This window comes from Eubalaena glacialis, chromosome 20, assembly GCF_028564815.1.
Source record: "Eubalaena glacialis isolate mEubGla1 chromosome 20, mEubGla1.1.hap2.+ XY, whole genome shotgun sequence".
NCBI lineage: Eukaryota > Metazoa > Chordata > Mammalia > Artiodactyla > Balaenidae > Eubalaena > Eubalaena glacialis.
Window position 1 is genome coordinate 17,864,094 of NC_083735.1, and position 22,197 is coordinate 17,886,290.

Consider the following 22,197-nt stretch of genomic DNA (forward strand, 5'->3'; position numbering starts at 1 on the left):
CTTTATCTAAAGCTACTTAAGCTATATAAGATTATTAAAATGGCATGGAAATACATTAAAAAACAGATCAAAATACTTATGGAACAAGGACATACTTCAGTCTAAGAAAGTAACCAGACAGAATGGTGAAAAATGGCAATACCAGAAAGCGTAGGGGAAAAAATGTTAGGTACTAGATACCTGCAATGCATATAAAGCCCTCTGTCTCAAATAGTCTGTATTCAGTAGCTGAAGTTCATGGAAGAGTTCAATAAGAAAATGTGGACGAGATTCATTTTGAGAAATCAACGTAGCTACTTCAGAATAAATGGTATCCCGCAAAGCTTCAAACATGGAAAAATCACTCCCAGTTTCTGGAAGATATAAAAGATCAGGAAGTTAATATTGATGAAATACATTCCTGACTATTTCTTTTAACTTGCAACATTACTCTCACCTTTAAATTACTTAAAACACAATTCTATTTCAGAGCTTTTAAAGTAGAATAAAAATCTTAAAATTACCAAGAAAAAAATAATCGTAAAAATATCAAGATATACACTAAATATTTACTAGAGAAATAACATTACTTCGCATTACTTAGAGCAAAGTTATTTCTCAATGGAAAATTTTACACATTTCATAGGAATAATCAGTGGAAATCTTTCAGCACTTGAATGAAATAAGCAAATTGCAAACAATTTTCTTTTTTTGCTAATATGAATTTTCTTACAGAAAAGGAAATTCGTTTATTTTGTTAATGTTGAGAACAAACTAAATGCTGCCAAGGAAACATACTATTTTAAGGCTTATCTAGTTAGGTCTACTGATTCTCAAATCTCCGCAATCATGCTGTATTGATGAAAAACTGAATTTGTAACTGTAACAAAATAGGTCAATTTTACCACAGTGTCTTACTGACACACTCATTATAAGTTGGAGCAAGCAGTGAGGCAAATGAAGTTTTCAGTTTCACAGAATCTAGGCATCACTCTATTATTTAGCAACAATTCTGCTACATGTATTTGTTTATAGCAAAGAATTATCACCCTTAAAGGTATACACTCATACCTTTACTTTTAAGAGCACAAATTAGGAACTGTTCCCATTTTGAGTTCTCTATGGAAAAAAAAAAAATTTCCCAGTGTTCTTCTAGCTATCAAATTCTATAAACTTTCTAGAGTAACAGTAGAACCACAAGCAGCTAAATATTCAAGTTCTACAAAAATCAGTGATAAGTTTTCAAGAAAGGGAATTTGAAATGTTGAGTGTTTTAATACATTGTGCTTTCAAATAAACATGCAAAGATCATTAAGATTTTAAAAATTCACTTTTTGCAAGAGAGAAATTTTTAAAATGCAAAGCAAATGTGGTTTAATAAAAAAACTTTCCACTAATTTACTAGGCAAATTAACATCCTCAGGCCTCAATTTCCACAAGTATAAAATAATAAGGGTAATAAATATGCAACTTCCCTATCTTGCCTCAGACATTTATGAGTATAAAATGAAATGATATACTAAAATTCTCTTAGTAGTTTTAAAATGTTCAAATGTGCTATGTTACTATAAAAATATTTATTATGAGCAGGAACCGGAACTACCTCTGTAGGAAATCTCTACTTATAGGAAAAATCCAGGTATGAAGATGGGATATCACACAAACTTTCCCAATTTATACACTATATTGCAGTTTGATCAGTTGTTTTAGAAAAAGCTTATTTTAAAGATATAAGAACAAAGCATATTTAATTACCTGTGTATGTGATAAAATTATCACTCTAAATTATATATCAGTAAAGATTAAATTATTCCCGAATAATGAATTATGCCAAACATATGCTTCATCCCTCCCGCCTACAATAGAAAAGTGGAAAGTTTTTGCCAGTTTCTCCTCCTGGACTAAAATCCATTAGTTTAGGCTGGAAAAATCCTTGATCTCAGCCAGATTTCTCTGACTCCATCTTGTTTTTATCCTACTTTCAGAGTTCTTTTCTTTAGGAAGTACTACTGATACATTTAGCTTCCTCCACGCTAGGTCCTTGTTTTTTTTGTTTTCTTTAAATTCCCCTAGATGTTCATACAGGCTTTTTTTTTTTTTACTCATGTATATAGCACAGGAGGCATTAAAGAATATTTACAATTCTAAATCATACAGAACCATGTCTAAAGAAAATTCATAGTTTAAAGACAAAAATAGCATTCTGCAATTTTCCATGATCTTTATTTATCATGGTCTTTGCATGTCATAGTTGCTTTTGTTCAACGGTTTATTTTTTTATACATGTTGACTGGTAAGGAAAAATAAGAACAACAACAGAAGTCATACACAATACTTAACACTGTAAATCAGAGCTAAGAATAAAAATAACTATATTTCTGTTTCCAAAAAATATTAATGCTCGTAAGCATTTAAAGAATACAAGATAAATAACTTCAAATAAAACACAAAATTATAAAAACGTTTTCTATTACCTACATGAATGTGTTGGTTATGTTACATACACTAACAGAAAATGAAAATAAAAAAAGCAGCCAATTTTACCAAGTAAAGAATTATAAATGAAAACCTTCAGAATTTAGTAAGTATGAATTCTTTCTCTTTTACCAGCCAAATAACACATACACACTAAACTAAATCTAAAAAAATAATTAGAACAATAAAACTAAGGATTTTTAGGACCAATGGAAGAATTAACAAAAAGTGGACACCAAAACTAAGCAGATTGTTACCTGGCGCTTCATTGCATGCATTTCTGTTAGACTGCTGTAGTATTCTCCTAGCATGTGCTGTAGGAAAGGGCAGACATAAGGATGAACATAAAATGTGTATGAATAGTAAAGACAGGGTCTATAACATGAATAAATGAATGAAAAAAAGAAATAAGCAAATTTCTTTAAAATCGTTTGCCTGAACTGAAATGTTATCCCAAGGTATCGTTTATGCTCTGTTTAAAAATAATCTCTTCAGGGAAAATATCAAAAGATCTGGTATAAACTTGTGTTGATGTGACTGATGACGACTATCATAATAAACTTCTACCATTCACTCTTAGAAGCATACACATCAAAGGGAACCTCCCACAACCCACGAGGGAGAAGAGGACTGTATATAGTTCAATACTAGCAGCCATATATGCTACAATCTAATGATCATATAACAAAAACTACTATTACGTGCCATAAAGAATTTTAGGGTAATGGTTAAAACTATAACTAAGTCTTTTTAGAAAAGAGGAATATTTATATTATTCAAACATTTTTTTAGTTCACCAAAATTTGATGGTTATATGTTTCTAAGTGACAGTAATAAGATCTGAAGTACTATGACCAACTATCAATTATTTAGGTAACTGACATCTCAGTTATTAAGCCTATCAATTTAGTGCCTTTCTCCAACCTCCACCCAACTGTTTACTGTTTGAAGACATCAGTATTTGACAAAGATAGTGAAAGGAGATGGAAACTACAAAACTTTGGTAAAATGCTAGGGTCGGAACAATAGAATTGATATGTTTGACAAAAGGATCTTGGACTTAACAGGAGACCAGGATTGAAACTTCGGCTCTACCATTTGCTAGCAATACGACCTTGAGGAGGTCATTTCAAAATATGAATAAATGTGATGTTTCTTTTCTGATTACAAAAGTAATAAATACTCATTATAAGTTTTAGAAAATATAGAGGAGTTTAAAGATAATAAAACCACCATTAACATTTTGATGCATTTTCTTCCAGTTTTTTTTTAATCCAGATTTTTGTTTGAAATAGTTGGAATCATAATGTTCAGTCAACACCTAAATCCCAATTTCTTCTTTTCACTTTTGTTTCCTTAGGATGGATGCCTACAAGTACTGGGTTAAGGGCATGACTTTTTTCCCCAAAAACTGTACCAGTTTATATTACTGGTCCTTTATGAGCACTGGGAAAAAACAGGCACCCCCTCTGATCATGTTTCCTCATCTGCAAAATGAAAATAAAATGAATTCAAAGGATTATGAGGCTCAGATGAGATGAGTAATTTGTTTAGTTTGTAAACAGTAAAGCATACTACAAATGGTAGCTACTATTATCATTTTCACCAAGGGTCTTACTGACAACTGAAAATTTAGAGTCTATATTTACTGCCTCCCTCTCCATATTTCTTTGAGATGTACTTATTCTTTATAAATCAGGGACGTGCCAGTACTTACTTAAACTAAAATGGCGGCAAATACTTATGACTCCATTCATTCCATAAACACTCACTGAGTGCCTACCATGTGTCACGTTCCATGCTAACATTTAAGATACAAATATGAAAAAATATTATCTACTGCCAAAGGACTCAAAAAGGTGATACAGACACTTGAACAAGTAATTACTACATAATGTGATACAGGCAACAAAAGAGGTTTACACAGGCTATGACAGAAAAACAAAAAGGAGAAAGGGTAACCTCTCCCAGCTTGGATTTGGATACAATTACAGAGTTGCAGAATTAAGATTTTATTTAAGAGCCAGCAAAGAAAAAGGCTTACAAAGAGCAAAAAGGACTTGAGGCAGAAAAGACAACTGCTGAGGTGGCTATGGGAAAACTTCAGTTCAGTGCCACTGAAAGAGTCAAGTTCAAGGCATAGGGTGTGAGAAATGAGTCTGGAGAGGCAGGAAGGAATCAAATCTCTGCTGGTCAGATATGTTACATTGAGGCATCTGGACTTTCTCCTGCAGGCACAGTGAAGGCCAAAGATTTTAAGCAGGGGAACGATGTGATTTTATATACAACTCGTATTCAGATAATATTTTCAGAATTTCAAATTAGGAGTATCAAATTAATGTCAACTATACTTGTTCCTTCAAAATTTTATCAAAATGCATCAAAAGATAGTATCACAATAACAATAAAATATATTTCCAGTTTACACTTCTTGATATCAAGAACTGTGTACTGTAAACTCTACTATAAAACCTTTCACATGATAGAAAAGTGTGATAGATGAATTTTAAGCTTGTTTTAATATAGCTTTTCAAATCTAAGGTGAAGAAGTCCTTAAATTAAAACAAACCAAAAAAGAACATACCTGACGATATTTCTGTAGACCTACTATGTCTTATTACTTTTTCCAGCTGCTCATGATTCTTTCTGCTGAACACTTTCGCTTGAACAGGCGCTTCAGTCTGGGCTGAATGTCTGTTCCTACTTTTGCAAGGTTCACATGTGCTAGACATACTGGCACTTTCATACCCTTGAGTAAAAGAAGTGACAGCTGTTATCAGTTGCAACTAACTCAGACTGAAAGGGAAACTGATTTCCATAGTGAAACAGTACAGGTCACTCAATTTAGAATGCTGTGAAGGCCTGGTATAACTAGAAATCAAAATAGTAAATAGTATGTTTCGGAAAAATCTTTGCGATAACCTTTGGAGGCATAGGATAACAGTAATAAATTCTAACACTTCATTGTCCTTCGATATTCATCTCAGTGAATATATCCCAACTCAAACTACATGGTAGACCTTATATAACCCAAATTCTCTACTAGACTCCAAGCTAACAATTTTTCAGTATTAGGAAATACAAGAAAGAATCACATCTAATCTATATATGTCCATGATAGACAGAAGAATAAGGGGCATTAAATAATCAGATGTCTGCTTTTGTATATCTTTTGTTTAATATGACTTGGTATAAAGCCTTCCCCACCCATAGGTTATACATATATTCTATTAACTCTTCCGAGTTTTGGTATTAATCTTTTTTTTCAGTTACTTTTCGGCATCTAGCACAAGGTAGGAATTCAACTTTATTTTGTTCCACATGGATGGTTGGTTACACCTACCCTTTTCCCACTGAATTAAAATTAAAATGCAACCTTGGTCAATATATTAAATCTCCACATTTATTGGGTTTTACTTCTGGGCATTCCATCTGTTTAACTTATCTATTCCAATGCCACAGAAGTTTTACACTATGTTTAAACACCTGGTAAGACAAGTCCTATCTAGCTTCTTTTCTTAGCTATTTTTGGACACTGGTCCTTCCACAGAAGTTTCGAGATCTTTTTCCCCCAATTTCAAAAACAATCCATGAGGATTCAAAAAAGAAACACATTAAAAGTATTTATTAATTTGAGGAGAATTTATTTATTTTTAAATATTTATTTATATATTTATTTGGCTATGACAGGTCTTAGCTGCAGCACAGGGGATCGTTGTTGCAGCGTGTGGAATCTTTAGTTGCAATTTTATACATTCTAACTTAAGAACATAGTTATGCTTTTATATCTGCTTAATCTTGTTTCGTGTTCTTCAAAAAATTTTTTATAGATCTAGTACATTTCTTGTTAAATTTATTCCTAAGGATTTTTTGTCCCAGTAGCTTTGGATACTACTACGAAAAGAATACTCCCTGCCACTTCCATTTCTACTGGGTATTACTATGATAGAGAAAAATATTTACACACTTATTTCATAATCTTATTTCATAATTACTTTACTAACTGAGCTAACTTAGGTAGCTATTTTCCAGCGTCTCTCGGGCTAGCTTAGAAAATACATAAAATTTGTTTCCCTCCTTTTCAAATATTTATTCCAATCATTTAATCTTGTCATAATACTTTCCAACCAATGCTAAATAATTATGGTGGTAGAGAGGGAATCCCTGTTAATTCCTAATTTTGATAGAGATATCTCTGGAGTATTTTCATTTACAATAGTGCTTGTAAGTGGCATCAGCTAACAGCCTTTATTATATTTAAATAACTGCCTCCCTTTCTAGGTGCATTTTCATTAGGAATGACTTAAAATTTTATCTAACCTACCGCCATGATTACATGGCTTCTGTCCTGTAATGTGGTTGATATAATCAATTATGTTGACAGATTTCCTGATAATAAATCACGACATTTCTGTAGTAAACCCTGTTGACAACAGTCTAATATTCTATTCATATACTGGCAGATTAAATTTGCTAGTATTTTACTTTTGAATTTACATTAATAGCTGAGATTAAGCTACTGCTGTCTTTACTGAACTGTTACCTCTCCTTTTCACCTTCCCTTATATAAAGGTCTCTATCTGATTCATAGGTTGTCTCTATAGTTTTCTTCAGATAGGATACACCAGTATCTTCTTGCATCTTGACAGGTGAAGAGTCACTTGTCGGAGAGTAGGATTCTGAGCTGTAGTCCCTTTTTGTCCACGAATGGATGTCACTTCACTTCTACTTTTTTAGGTTTTAAGTAAGACTGTCTGATGTCAGTTTGGTTTTTTTCATTATATGTAACTTGTTCTTCCAACCTGGAAGCTTAGAGGATTTTTACTTTTTCCTCGGAATCCAGGAACTGTATCAGTCTATACACAGGGGGGAAGGGGTGTGTACTTTCTCTCCCTGCCTCCTGGCTGGGCAACAGTCAAATATTTTGATCTGCGGTCTTGAGTCTTTCTTCATTAAAGATTCCCCTTTATTATTTGTTGAATTACTGCCTCTCCACCTTTTTTTTTTTTTTCTCCTTTAGAACTCCTTGTATATCAGATCTCCAAGATTTGTCCCTTAAGCCTCTAATCATTTCTCTCTTTATTTTATCTCTTAGTACTTTTTGCTCTGTGTAATGACATAGTTCTTCCCTTTAATTTTCTAGGCCAGTAATTTGGAACTTAACAGCATTTGTCCTCTTTTTCAAATAATCTAAACATTAAATGTGAAAATCATTTTTTCTAGTGCTAAAGAATTTACGTTATAATTCAATCTGCTTTTTAAAATAATTCAATCTGCTTAAGTATTCTTATCATTTTGCTCAAGTGAGTTATTTCCTTCAATAATTCTGTTTTTACTAGATTTTACCTGTTCTAGTGGTCTGCTTCTGTGACTTCTCTCTGGCTGCTGGTCCCTTTTATGTGCACTGTTATGTTCATTGGGTTAGTCCCGACTCTTATCTACCCTTAAGGCTGGACCCAACTGCTGGGCGGCTTTAATGGCAGCATGCTGACAGTGCTTGGAAGTCTCACGCCCACGGTGAAGCAATGGTCTGGTTGGCGAGTTGTCAGCCTCCCATCAAGACAATGAAAAAGGAAGCCTCTCGACTGCTCAGTCTCCTCAGCTGCCAAGGTAAGTGCTTTACCATGTTCATGGTAGGGAGGATGCCACCTCTTTTTTCAGTGACACCCTTTCCCATTAGTACTTTGAAGTGGCAAAAGACTGCTACTCCTGGAGGGGAGGGGAGGGACGCGCCCTCCCCGTGGAAGGAGGGGTTGCATGGATCTCCTCCAAACAAGTTTTCTCTAAGAACCACAGGGCTCTGATTTTTGCTCACTCTCTGAAAGAGCCAGCAGAACCTAAAGCCTTGCTGCTTATCTCTCTAGATCACAACGGCTGCTCTGTTAATAACAAATTAGTTCCCAATATACTGTCAAATTATTCTCTGTGATATCCTATCTGGATTCAACTTCCCTTTCTTTCCCTAAGGCCATCATTCAAGTTAGGACTTCATCATCTCATGTATAGGTTCCTGATTTCTTTGTTGGTCTCTAAGACTCTCAAGCCACTCTCATTCATTCTGCATGAAACTTGCCAGAAAAAGAGCCCTGTTGGTTACTTTGGACTATTACATAAAAAGCAATAAAAGGTATGACTGCCAAGAGTAATATGTAAAATGATATAAATGGTAGTACTATTGCTTATTTAATTAACAGCAAACATAGCTCTGAAGAAAATAAAGTATGTTATTCTAACAAGAACATTTATATAAATGAAATTAAGCTTCTAATTGCTGTTACTGAATCATGTGAAAAGTGCTGAATGGATTCTAATCAAAATTAAAATATATATTATGTGGCATACAGAAAATTCTCTTTAGGGAGCCCCAGTAGTGAGAAAAAACAAAAAAACAAAAATCAGTCATCCTCCAAAAGAGCTAAGACTGTGAAGAGAAGCATGCTATAATTTTTAAGATGCTATAAAAAGAGGGGAAAAAAAAACCCCATGGTTTTATATGAGTCCCAATTTTAAAATATCAAGGGCTAGATTTCCAAAGTTAAGGTACTACTGTTGATTAGTTTCTCTTTGGGGCACTTTAATAGTAATCCTCCAGGGAAAGTAGAAGATTTAATGAAAGTCAGTAATACTTCACAGTAACACCGGCCAGGCCAGCTGATATAACAGCGGCAACAACGACATATGATGGTCATTATTATAAGGGGGTTATCTCCTGTTTTTCTCAGCACGAGTGGCTGACAGAGCTAGAGGAAACAGTATTTCTAGTTGTGTCTCCATTACAGGGAAACAGCTCAGCCACAGCACCCTGGAGACCTTCCATGCACCCACACAGGCCACACCGGGAAGGACTGAACCGTCGCTGAATCTAAGTCTTGGCGGAAGGCCTTACGATTTTCCTCTTTCCCCTGAAAGGCTGTCATGAGAGAACTTCTCATCTCCTCCTGGGCTCTGATGAAAACATGAGACCGGTTCGCCTCACCCCCTGAGGGTACATTTCCATTCTCTACCGTGGCTTAGCTACAGCACAGCATTGGCTCCTAGGCTACAGGGTGCCCCACCACTCATGATGCAACTATCATCTGGCCCCTTCTGCTTCAGCATCACCCTTGTGGTGAGTGGCATAAGGGACACGGAGCTGGCACCTTTGGCCACCCTTCCTTTCTCTGACTTCATTAAATAATAAACTCTGAATCTAAAAAGGGCCATATCTGTCAGGGCTCATCTTGCCTAATGCTAGACATGCATTTTATCTCAAGCTTCATTAGTGAGCAAGAAGAGTGGGGGAAGAAAGCAACGAAAAGACTCAGGGCCGGGAGGAACCCGGAAGTCAGCATACTGAGGACCATCTAGACTATGTGCTTCTACTCCTCTCCAATAACATCAAAAGAGGAAATGGGCCTGGCAGAGCGTAGCCAAATTATGGGTCTGTTAACCAAGTTATATGTCTGATAACTCAAGTACCCAGCAAGGCAAGAAGTCATGCTCCACTCAAAAAGTCTGAATCTGAACTGAAGCTTAAAAGATAATTAGCACATAATTTGTAAAATCTTACTTTGCATGCAATAATGTATCTTTACATATAAAGACCTTCTAAAGATTACCATCATTGGTACATTACCATCATGTGAAACAAAGTTAAATGAAGATTTAGCATGCTACTTCTGAAAGACTGTCAACATGCACAGAAAACAGAGAAACAGCTCAAATTTGGAACAGTATAATTGGCTGTACTATATCTTTTAAGATAGCAACTTAAGTCCCACTGTGCTGGCCTATTTGCCATATCCTATTTCCTTCCCCAGTTCTCTCATCTTCTCTTCTTGCTTCACCCTGACTCTACATTACTTTTCCTATTGTTACTACAATTTGGAATGCTTCCCAATCTTCCCTCCATCGACCTCCATTCCTACTTCCTTTAAGACAGAGTAAACATTCTTTCTTCTAAGAAATCATGGCTATCCCTATCCCACAAAGAGAACAAAAGCAACATCAATTAGTGGTCTAGCTCAGCATTTCTCAGACTTTAATGTGCATATATTCGTATTAAAACATCTGGAATCTTGCTACTATGCAAACTGAGAAACAGTGCGTACTGATTCAGCCGGTATAAGGTGGGGCCCAAGAGCCTGCATTTCTAGTAAGCTCCCAGACGATGCGGATGCTGCTTGTCCGCGGTTCACGTGCTGCATAGCAAGGACTTAGCTCATTTGATTTTGCTACCTATTATTTTGACTCTGCATATATTAGTTCGGTTCTGCTATCAGGTCTTTTATCTTTGTGTGTGCACCTTAAAGTGGAGCTCCCACTAACAGATGGTCTTAAAGCCCTCTTGAACAAATGTGAATGTGCATTTTTGGCAAGTATTTTTATACTTTAGTATGAGAAAAGAGAGCAAATAGATCAGAAGGTCAATCTTTGCCTTGAAGTAAAAGAAAAGCTGAACTGTATATCTGGAACCATAATTCTTCAGAATAAAGGGGTTTCAAAAATACAAATACACCAGGATTTCTAGGCTCAGGCAGACATGGCCATATGTTGGCTGAGTGCCCTCTAAGACCCTGCTACTCAAACTGTAGTCCACAGACTACACTGTCAATGCTGATCAACAATGCATGGGAGAGCTTGTTAGAAATGCAGACTATCAGGTCCCTCCTCAGACTGACTGAATCAGACTCTGACTTTAAGCAAGATTCCCAAGGAGATCTGTATGAAACATTATAAAGTTCAAGAAGCACTGCCCTAGCACACTCAAAATAACCAGCTGAATGAGAGAATGCTGGGATCACAAATGTTAGTTTCTTTCCATTTACTCATGTGACAAAAAGCATTCTGTTGGAGCAACTACGTTAATAAGAAGTTCAGAGTTACCCAGAGGGCCTCTCTCAAAATGGTCACTATCTACTTAAATCTTCTCTAGTGGCATCAAGAGTGACCATGGAGAAGGCATCGTAGTTGTATTTTCATTCATTTGAACGGTTTCAGATCACTAATCTACTAAGTAATCAGCTCCTCCCAAACCGACATAACTGAAAAATTATTTCAAGGATGATAATGTGTATGCTGAGAAAAATGTTACCCCTGTTCAAGTTTGCTTGTTTAACCATGAAATCAGATTCTTCACATGCGAGTAGGAGTAGGAGCCCAGGACTTTAGGAAACATGAAGTACTGAAATGGAAAAAAAATATATACACGTATTCTTTTCAACATCCATAGTTTTCATCAGATTTTTCAAGGGTTCCATTATCCAAAGATGGCTGAGATGAATGCTGCCAAAGCTTACAAGTGGATTTTTAACTGCAGAGTGTCCCAGGACCTTTACTACACTTATAATGTACTGTGAGCTTCCAAGAGAGGAAGTTAGTGGGTGCAGTGAATTTTCACAATTTTCTGATTATAAGCCTAGAATATTTTGCTCTTAAGCACCAAATACTATCTCCTTGAACGCAGAACAACCTTTCAAGGCCACAGCCAAAAAGTGTCCCTTGCAAACTGGAAGGAGCATCCTTTAACTATAATATTCCAGATTTTAGCTAGTAAATCAATTTTTAACCTAGTGTTAGACTTCGGTAAGTTCTTCAAAAATCATAAAAAATCTATTTTTTAAAAAAGTGGCATGCAGTGAACACTATAAAGAGAACTTTGATATTATACTCAATGACAAGATTCAATAAAATATGGATTAATGTTTTCTCCTATTAACTAAGGTTCAGTTCCTGAAGGACTAAGAGCAAACTTGTTCTAAAAGTGACTTCATCTACATGATATTCAAAAATTGCAATGTAGTCAGAGGCCCACATTTCTTTAAATGAATCCACCGCGGATCTAGCCAGAAGTCATGAACAAAGTCTTGCATGTAATATTAAACGAGAGAATAGTAAAAGTTCCGAGCTCGTAGGAACCACATACATAGTAAGAAGTTTTAAGAGGCACAAAAAAGAATAAATGCCATGTTTTAAAATATCTACACCATTAAACCCTATTTGATAAATTTTATTTAAAAAGTTCTCAAAGGTAACTAAAAATGACTTTGCTCAGGTGGGTCTACAACAGTGCCTCCTCATCAGTCACGCCGAAATAATACTCGCCAACATGTGAGAGTGAGGGTGCCAACATTTATGCTCATCAAGTCAACAAATTGCAGTACTTACCAGTATTTTTAACTCTGCTTTTCAGCTGAGTAGAATGCCTCTTCTTACTCTTTGATTTGGGAGTTTTATCTTTAGATGCCAGGCTGGCCTGTGCAGATGCTTTTCTTGACTTGAATGTTTTAGTTACTGTTGTCGGATCTACTGGGTCAGGCATACTGCTAAAGCTTTCTAACGACTCTTCATCAAATTGGCGTCTTCTCCTACTGGTATCTAATTGATTTTTGTGATGACTATTTGTTGTTTTCTCTACAGACACTGCAAATCCAGTCTTGAGAAATGGTTTTTCTACTTCACCTTCTTGGTCATATAACCATGGTGTCCTACTGTTCTCCACCTCCTCTTCGGGCTGTTTTTGATTCCTTACCAATGAAAATAAGTTTTCATATATTACAATGATATATTTCTATATCTACTGAAAACTCCAGATATACTTAATTTATAGTCTACTAGTAGATTCAGGTAAATAAAAACTGTCAACAGGCTATAAAAATATTCCCACAAAACACACATTAAAAATGAAAATATTACACAGGCTAAGGTACTAAATTACTTTAAACTTTAATTTTATACCTTTCTCACTAAACCATTTTCACTAGTGAGACTTTCAAACCAAAGATCCAGCATTCATGATGGAAAGAGTGGGAAGGTAAGATCAAGGGAGGATGGAACATACAAGGAAAAAACAAAAAACTTAAAGAAACAACTGAAAAAGAACCACAGTAAAAAGTTTGGAAACATACATGGATCTGTGTCACCTAAAGCAGTTCAAATATAACCAGAATCTGGTGAAAACAACTGGCCATGTAACTAGTAATTTATTTCTCTGCACATTGAGTCTTGTTTAGCTCTGTTAGCTTAGTGTCATTTTCCAAATTTTATCTGCTAAACATTGGCATTCCTTAATATGTTAATAGGTATTCACTGGTTATCTAAATCTGGGAAAAAATACGCAAAACAAAGTTAAACAGGTCTGCAGTACTTCTCAGAACTTTCAGTATGCCAATGTGTTTTATAAATGTCTTCGAAGGGAAGAGTGAACACATTGTCTGAAACTTTTTATTACAGAACCTGACATGGACAACGGAGTTCCTAAGAATATAATTTGGGAGACATTGATCTATAGGGATTAATTCAAGACAAAGATTAGCAAACCTACAGTTTACATGCCAAATTCAGCTTGCTGCCTGTTTTTTTGTATGGCCTGAGAGCTATGAATGATCTTTATATTCTTAAATCGTTGAAAAAAAATTAAAAGGAGAAATATAGTTTATGAGACATGAAAATTACATAAAATTCAAATTTCACTGTCCATAAATCAAGTGTTCTTGGAACACAGAAACTTATCTGTTTACATATTGTTTATAAATGCTTCTGTGCAAAAATGGCAGAAATAAACGGTTATGACAGACACTATGGCCTGCAATATTTACTACGTAGTCCTTTATAGGAAAAGTTTTCTGACCCGAGCTAACAACTACAATGTTTCATCTGACCTCTTTGTTATCTCCATTTAATTCAGGGAACCTACAATAGCTGAAATTTTGGAAAGAGATGAGGTCTAATCTGAAGTAGGTCTAATATCTAAAATAATAATACCCAGATGCATCTTTTTTTTTTTTTTACTACCAATTACATATAAACTATAGATAAAAATGAAGTAGGGACCTTCCATTAGGAAGGCCATTCACTAAAGCTTTGAATAAATGTTTATTGCTTGTGATGGAGATTCATTCAACCACCATTTCTCAATGTCAGTTGACCACTAAACACTGTTTTAGGCTCTGACAATAGAATACTTTCACAGAGTAGAACAAGATTTAGTAGGAAAAAAAGGTTAGTGCAGATAAGAAAAGGAGTCAACAAGGTCAGGGAGGTCTACCACAGGATTCCTGGAGGTGAACACGAAGTTGAATTCTAAGAATTTTTGGTTAATTAAGTAAAAAACAAAACCAAAATGTTCATGATTTAACAATTAAACTGTCAAAATGCTAATTTAAGAGGCTGAGACATGCCCACACACACAACTAAAGGGAGAAGTAATGTGACCTATATATTTATAAAGGGATAGGAAAAACAAAATCATAGAGATACTTCTGACAGAACAAGTATTAGGCTCAACTGACCTCTGATTTTTCATCCTTTTAAAAAGTTTTTCTGAAGTAAATAACAACAATAAAAAGGCTATAATCTTTTTACCAGCGGGCTATCAAAATCATTTTCTGGATTAAAACAATCATTAAAAACGTTATTTATCGAGCCATAAAAATGCTTTAGAGAATGATTAACCTAAGCCAATCCAATGAGTCTTTCACACACTATTTGGGTCAAAATTGTAATTGGGAAGATTATCGTATTAAAAAATAATAAATGTGAGAAACAGAGAGAAAAAAGGAATCCTGACTATGTATCGCTAAAACTTCCTTGGCAAAAGTTGTTTTTATAACCTAATAGTACTCAATATTACATTTGGATGGGCCTTAGGAACTTACTCTAATCAGGGGCTATGAATCAAACAAAGGAGCCATCACTTTGTAACAACCATCTTCCAGCAGTTAATATTAGTTTCTATTTCTAAATCAATGAACAGTGAACTGGTATAACCTTAAAGACAGATATCAAATCAAGGCCAAAGACACTCTATGGGTTAGGTCATATCCTTCCAAAATGAACCTCACAGGACACCCTGATCAAAACTCTGAACCGCTCTTGCACCAGGGTTAGCAGCAGGTATACGCCTGAGTGACATCTGGTAAGATGTCAAAACTTCATATTCCCAACACTATCGAGTCAGACAATCACAAACATCCTCCCTAATTACATTCTCAAATTACAGATAATTAGATGTAATCACAAAGTGATGTTTAAGCAAATAATGGATTATGTTTACAATCAAGTACCTTTGTTTTTCTGCTCCAGCAGAAGAACTACTTTCAAAAGGTTTTGGAAAAGCCATGTATTCTGTTTTCCCTGAAGGATTCTGGGCTAATGGTTGCTGCTGTTCAGTGGGTGTAGAAATATTTTGAGAAAAATCTCCAAAATTAGAAGGAAATAAAGGGCTGAAATTCATACCTAATAAATAAAAACAATGGGTAAGACAACAATAAAGAAGCACCTTTAGCCTTAAAATGAAATTTAAAAATAGTTTAAATTAAATATGCCATTCAAATCCACCAAAAGAAAAATCTGTGATTAAAATAAAGTAACACTCATTTATTCAATCACTGTTTTACAACTCAGTCAGCTATGTTTTCAGCATTGGTGATTCAAAGATAAATACTGATCCCCAACCCCTTAAGAGCTAAAAGTTAGCAAAAATAATGCTCGATATTTATCAGAGTATTACTGGGTACAAGACTCTACTGTAGGCACGTTACATGTTACTTCACTTAATGCTCAAAACAACACTGTGAAATAGGTATTATATTCATTTTACTAGTGAGAAAATAGGTTTAGAGATCAAATGCCTAGTAAATGAAAGGGCAGGTTAGATCTCAGGTCTGCATGGCTCCAAAGCTTAGGTTCTTTACACTCTACGTGGGAAATAAAATATAATCACATACTTAATATACAGTGCTGTAACAGAGGTATTTACAAACGGCTACTTACAACTTGGGGGAGAAGGGGATCAGGGAGGGTTTCACAAAACTGAACTAGATTGGACTGTGAAGAATGAACAGTCTTCGTACAGGGTTGGCATGGGTATAAGGCATATTATGACAAAAAGGAACTGCATGTGCAATTTCTTATATTATTTGTTACTTAAATGCCTACTCAAAAAACATCTGCTGGGACTTCCCTGGAGGCGCAGTGGTTAAGAATCCGCCTGCCAATGCAGGGGACACGGGTTCGAGCCCTGCTCTGGGAAGATCCCACATGCCGCGGAGCAACTAAGCCCGTGTGCCACAACTACAGAGCCTGCGCTCTAGAGCCCATGAGCCACAACTACTGAGCCCATGTGCCACAACTACTGAAGCCTGCATGCCTAGAGCCCGTGCTCCGCAACAAGAGAAGCCACCGCAATGAGAAGACTGCACACTGCAACAAAGAGTAGCCCCCGCTCGCCGCAACTAGAGAAAGCCTGCAAGCCGCAACGAAGACCCAATACAGGCAATAAATAAATAAATTAATTAATTAATTTTTTTAAAAGTCTGCTGCCAATATTAATCCACACCTAAGAAGTAAAAACCTTGTTAAATTGTTTAACACCATTGCTTTTATAATCCTGTTAAGAAAATACACTGTATCTGTGGATATTTATATTCACAAAGCCCTCCCAACACTTTTCCTCTTCCTATATTCTCTGGCAAACACCTTCAACTCCTCTCCCTTCATGACTCACCTCACCTAACTGATCATTCTACCTCCAGAATGTCTTTAAAATTACTCCTTTTTCTTTACCGCTACTGCCGATGCCTTAGGTCAAGCTGTCATTCCTTCCCTGCTATTACTGCAATAGCCTTCCAGTCACCATCTATACCCTTAGCGCCTTCCCTCCAATCTCAATCAACACTATCACTAGTGTAATCTTTTTAAAATATAAATCTCATGCTATTCCTCTGGATTAGCAGGATTCCTCAAAATCCTCCAATGGCCCCTCTAGTAAGCAGCAGAAAGTCTAAGCTTCTTTGCACAGCACAAAGGCCTCCACTGCTCTCCAGCCACATCAACTACCCTTCCCCTGCCATGGCCCTAAACACGAGCCATACTTCATGACCTCTAAATTCCCTAAGTAATATACTGTTCCATTGCTTTGTAACTCTAAGTGGTTCCATTAATCAGAAAGTCCTTTCCCTTCTAATCTCCCTGGAAAAAAATTATATTCATTCTTTAGCTTTAATATCACTTTCTCTAGAAAAAAAGAGATTTGCTGATAATCTCTGGCCCCAAGGAAAAGTAGGCCATTCACCTCACCTGCACCACTGCTACAGCACCCATGGCAAAGCACTAAGCATTTATTAACATTCTTAGCTTCTTCACTAGACTCTGAATTCCTTAAAGCACCAGGCTTACCATCTTTGAATCCCAGTCATTTATATAGTGCCTGGCACATGACAGGTACAGAAAAAGTCTGAATAAAAGCCTAAACTAAGTAAAAGTAAATATAAGCCTAAACCAAACACCTTTACTCTAGTGGTATACCTCCCTACTAAGACACAAAGCTCCTCTGCAAGAGCGTTGCCTTATTCACCTCTCCTCTCCTAATATTTTACACAGTGCCTGATGTACAGCAGCCAGTAGACAGGTTAATTCCCTTTCTCCTTGATAAATAGTTGTTGAATAATTCAAAGGTAAAAGACTAAGCAATCATTCATAATTTACTTAATTTCATTAGCAACCACATTCAGTTTAAGCGTTCACTACAAAGAATCAATGTAGAAAAGAGTTTATAAGTTTCTTTGCAAACATTTCCTACCACTCCAAAAGGGACTGATAAAAATCCATGAAATAGACAAATGTTATTCTCAAACACTCTGCATTTATTTATTTTCATTTAAGTTTTCAGCCACTTACCTGGTGCAAATGATGAAAAATTAGTAAACCCCGGTAGGCTGAACAGATTTACAGGCTGTGCTGGAAAGCTGAAAGGACAAAATAAACTGGGAGAAGGAGGGTGTGATGCACTACTGACTCTTTCCTTGCTTCCAGGTTTTTCTGGATGATTTTGTTGGCGCATAAGTTCATTTAGCATTTGCTTCAACCTGTAAAAATTTAAGGAGTCAGTAATTTAAAGATCAGTTATATTACCATCTATGTAAAGTACATCCAGAAAGAATATATGTAAGACATGATTCAACAGTATGTGGAACAAACTGACTGCTCTGATGTTTACTACGACAAACATCTGCTTGTCCTGCATGCTTAGTTCAGTAACTTAGCCTTTGCAACAAGAACTGCGCTTAGCACTTCTAACAGATAGTAGGCATAATTACAACAAACTCATTGTTTATATTGTTGTTTACAGCTTTACTGAGGTATAATTTACACACTATACAACCTACCTAAGGTAAGTGTAAAGTTGAGTACTATAAAATTTTTTTAAAAAGTCAGGTCCACAGTATGAAAAAGGAACATTGAGCAAAATCTCTGCTTATAAAATTCTCAGGTGCCAGAGAATATTCGAAAATGATATTTGGCTCATGCCCTTTTCTGCCAGAAGGTAACTGTAAAACTCTTGCTCAGTTTTAGCACTTACTATACACTCTCACTACTTCTAAGAAACAGATTACCTTTGTACATTATTCTGTTGCCATGTTAGCTGGGTATAGCACTGGTTCAACTGGTGCATTATAAGGTGTACTTGAGGAGATGCAACATTGCTGGGCATAACACTGTAAGGGCCCGTGAGAAGAGTTTGTAGCAGACAAGATAGAGTCTGTGGAAAGAAAATTTTTGGAATAGTTACCGATGACATGAGAAAAACGTGTACTGCTTCAAAAACAAGATAAAAAAATTCTACTTTACCTGCTGGTCTTGCATCAAAGTCTGACAAATATTGACACTGAAATCAAGTTGTTTCTTTAGCTGATTGATTTGTTCTTGCCACTGTTCTTTCTCTTCTACATAAGAGAGTTCTGACACCCAGCGAAGGTTTTCTTGACGCTGCATGCTGATATTCTGCTGTCTTGTCCTGGCTAAAGGATGATAATTTCCATCTGCTGAAAAAGGGCGATTGTTCTTCCACCTAACACAAGATTTAAAGCATTAGGTCTTTAAAGCATTGGGTCTTATGTAATTATTTGGTTTTTAAAATCTGGCAATAAACCTTGATACCCTGGTCCATACACCTGTATTCTCTTCACAGGACTTAAAATGTATGGAAAATAGAATGAGAAAAATTCTGGATTTCTAGTCTTATACAATTTCATTTTTCATTCCTTTTGAATCTTTTTTCATTTATGTTTTACCAAGAAGTGTCTATATAATTCTGTATTCTTCAAAATGAAAACAGTTATGGGACTTCCCTGGTGGCACAGTGGTTAAGACTCCACGCTCCCAATGCAGGGGGCCTGGTTCGATTCCTGGTCAGGGAACTAGATCCCACATGCATGCAGCAACTAAGAGTTCGCATGCCACAACTAAGGGGCCCGCGTGCCGCAACTAGGGAGCTGGCGAGCTGCAACTAAGGAGCCCACCTGCCGCAATTAAGACCCAGTGCAACCAAATAAATAAATATTAAAAATAGGGAAAGTTTGTCATTAAAAAAAAAATAGTTATAGTTATTATACCACAAGCATTTTTCCACTCTTCATGCTTTAAGCTTAGCCACATAACATTCCATCAAGTGGAATTACTTAACCATCTTTTATACATGAAACATTTTTCAGTTATAAATAAAAACGTAGTAAATATTTTTGTTTGTAGATCTTTTTCACTATCTATGATTTTTATTTTTGCTTAATTCCCCAAAACAAGAGTGAAGATCAAAGCTTATCAATCTTGATCTTATCTAGCTGGAATCTATCTCAACAACAGTACTCTTGTGATACAATAAATATCATATTTGGTCTTTGTCCCAGGTTCCCAGCACAGAGCTCCTAAAACTCTCGGCCATCTCCTGAGTGATGACTGTCTTTTGTTATTCATAATGAGCGCCTTCTTGTCAGGCCCTAGTTAGCTTCATGATGAGGGCTAGTCACCAGAAAAACCAACCAGGTGTTGGGGGCTGGAACTTTTAGCCCCATCCCCCAACTTTCACGGAGGGTGACTGAGCTTCGTCGTCAATGGCCAGTGATTTAGTCAATTCTGTCTATGTAAAGAAACCTCCCTAACAACTCCTCAACAAGGTGGCTAGGACAGCTTCTGGGTCGTGAACACAGTGAAGTGCTGGGAGGCTGGTGTGCCCAGAGAGGGTATAAAAGCTCTGTGCCCCTCCCCAACCCATCCCTGGCCCTGCACATCTCTTTCACTTAGTTGTTCTTGAGTAGTATCTTTCATAAGAAGTCAGTAAACAGAAGTATTTTCCAGAGTTCTGTGAGTTGTTTTAGCAAATTATGGAACCTGAAGAGGGGCTGTGGGAACCGCCAAATATGTAGCCAAGTCAGACAGAAGTGTGGGTGCCCTGAAGACTTGAGACTTTAAAGCGGCATCTCAAGTGAGGGCACTCTGCGGGACGGAGCCTCTTAACCTGCGGGCTCTGCCCTGACTCCAAGTAGTTAGTGGTGGAATTACATTACACTGTAGGACACACAGTTGGTTCAGAAGAGCTGCTTGGAATCAGAAAGACCTGAGACTCTTCAAATCAAGCAAAAAATTAAAACAGTGAAACTAACCTATTTTTAGTTTCCTTTACATTATAAGAGTTATGATTTGCACTGTTAGGAGGATACACAGCAAAGTTATCATTGGAACTGGCATCTTGCTCCTCCTCCTCCTCTTCTTCATCTGTCCGAACCACTGCTTCAGAAAGGTAACCATCTTCATCTCCTTCTTCATCTAGTGCACACTGGGTAGAACCTCCCCAAGTTGCCATTGTTCTAGAGATTAAGAGACAAAACACATGAGATCATTCTGGAGATGAGCTAAATACTTTACCGTCTATTATGTACCGGACACTGTACCAAAAAAAGAAAAAAAAAAAAATATATATATATCACTGTACCAAAAAAAGTGTACGTATATATGTATATATATATATGTATATGCATATGTATGTGTACATAAAATTTCATTTAGTCATAATAACTATGAGATGGGTGGTACTCTCCAACTGCTGTTATAATCTGTTTACGCTACCTTCCAGAAAACAATTCTTCATATAAATTAAACTAGTAATCATATCCCCTGGAACTTATTCCTAAACTAAACCCCTCTCAACTTTCAACTTCTCCTTGAGTCACAGTTTTCTAGATCAGAGTTATCCAGTAAAACTTTCTGCAATAGTAGTAATAATCCATATCTGTGCTGTCCAATAGAGTACCATTGAGTACACATGACTAACGAGCACCTAAAATGTGGCTGGTGTGACAGAGAAAATGAATTTTAAATTTTATTTAACGTTAAATAGCCACCTATATTTAGTGGCTGCCGTGCTTGAAAGCACAATTCTAGACCCATGGTTCTCAAACCTAGATATTTAACAAAACAATATAAAGAACTTTTTAAAAGTATAGATGTGTGGTACACAGAACACAATAAAATACTGAAGATATAGTTTGATCAATAAAATTCATATTGGCACTCCAAGAACAGTTCTTTTATGAGTACGAAAGAGAGTAAGGTTTAGTGCAACGTTGCAGAAATGCCATCTGACACCAAAAGATTAGGTCATAACAAATTTGGATTTCAAAATTTTAGATCTGAATACTACTATAAAGATAAGTAATCAACTGATCTTATAGATAACCAATTCTTTTAGAAATATTCTAAATATGGAAATTTCAAACATAAATCCTAAAAACTGAATGTTTTATACAATAAAATGTTTTCAAATTCTTAGGAAATTTACAAATAGCAGATACTCAATTTAAGTTAAAAAAAAAAGCACTTATTTCTGGACTGATAGAAAAGCACTACAAAGTATCAAGCATTTTCTTTTTATAAACTTGAAACTTAACTAAGAAAATAAGGCTTATATACTCAAGAAAATCTGTATCACCG

The 22,197-nt window shown here is 36.0% G+C and overlaps 1 protein-coding gene across 26 annotated transcripts in view; it reads right to left on the bottom strand.

Moving 5' to 3' along the window:
* Positions 1–22,197, bottom strand: part of PCM1 (pericentriolar material 1) — a 94,039-nt gene that overhangs the window by 25,175 nt on the left and 46,667 nt on the right. For 12 of the 26 annotated variants that reach the window (XM_061177490.1, XM_061177491.1, XM_061177506.1 and 9 more), the window contains 9 exons: positions 20,871–21,074; positions 19,063–19,282; positions 18,828–18,973; positions 18,112–18,299; positions 15,498–15,669; positions 12,601–12,959; positions 5,039–5,203; positions 2,712–2,768; positions 181–353 (listed from right to left, as the gene is read on the bottom strand). In XM_061177490.1, the coding sequence (XP_061033473.1) occupies positions 181–353; positions 2,712–2,768; positions 5,039–5,203; positions 12,601–12,959; positions 15,498–15,669; positions 18,112–18,299; positions 18,828–18,973; positions 19,063–19,282; positions 20,871–21,074 (1,684 nt within the window). The remainder of the gene's footprint in view (positions 1–180; positions 354–2,711; positions 2,769–5,038; positions 5,204–12,600; positions 12,960–15,497; positions 15,670–18,111; positions 18,300–18,827; positions 18,974–19,062; positions 19,283–20,870; positions 21,075–22,197) is intronic. The other 14 variants (XM_061177513.1, XM_061177512.1, XM_061177511.1 and 11 more) reach the window with 2 other exon arrangements.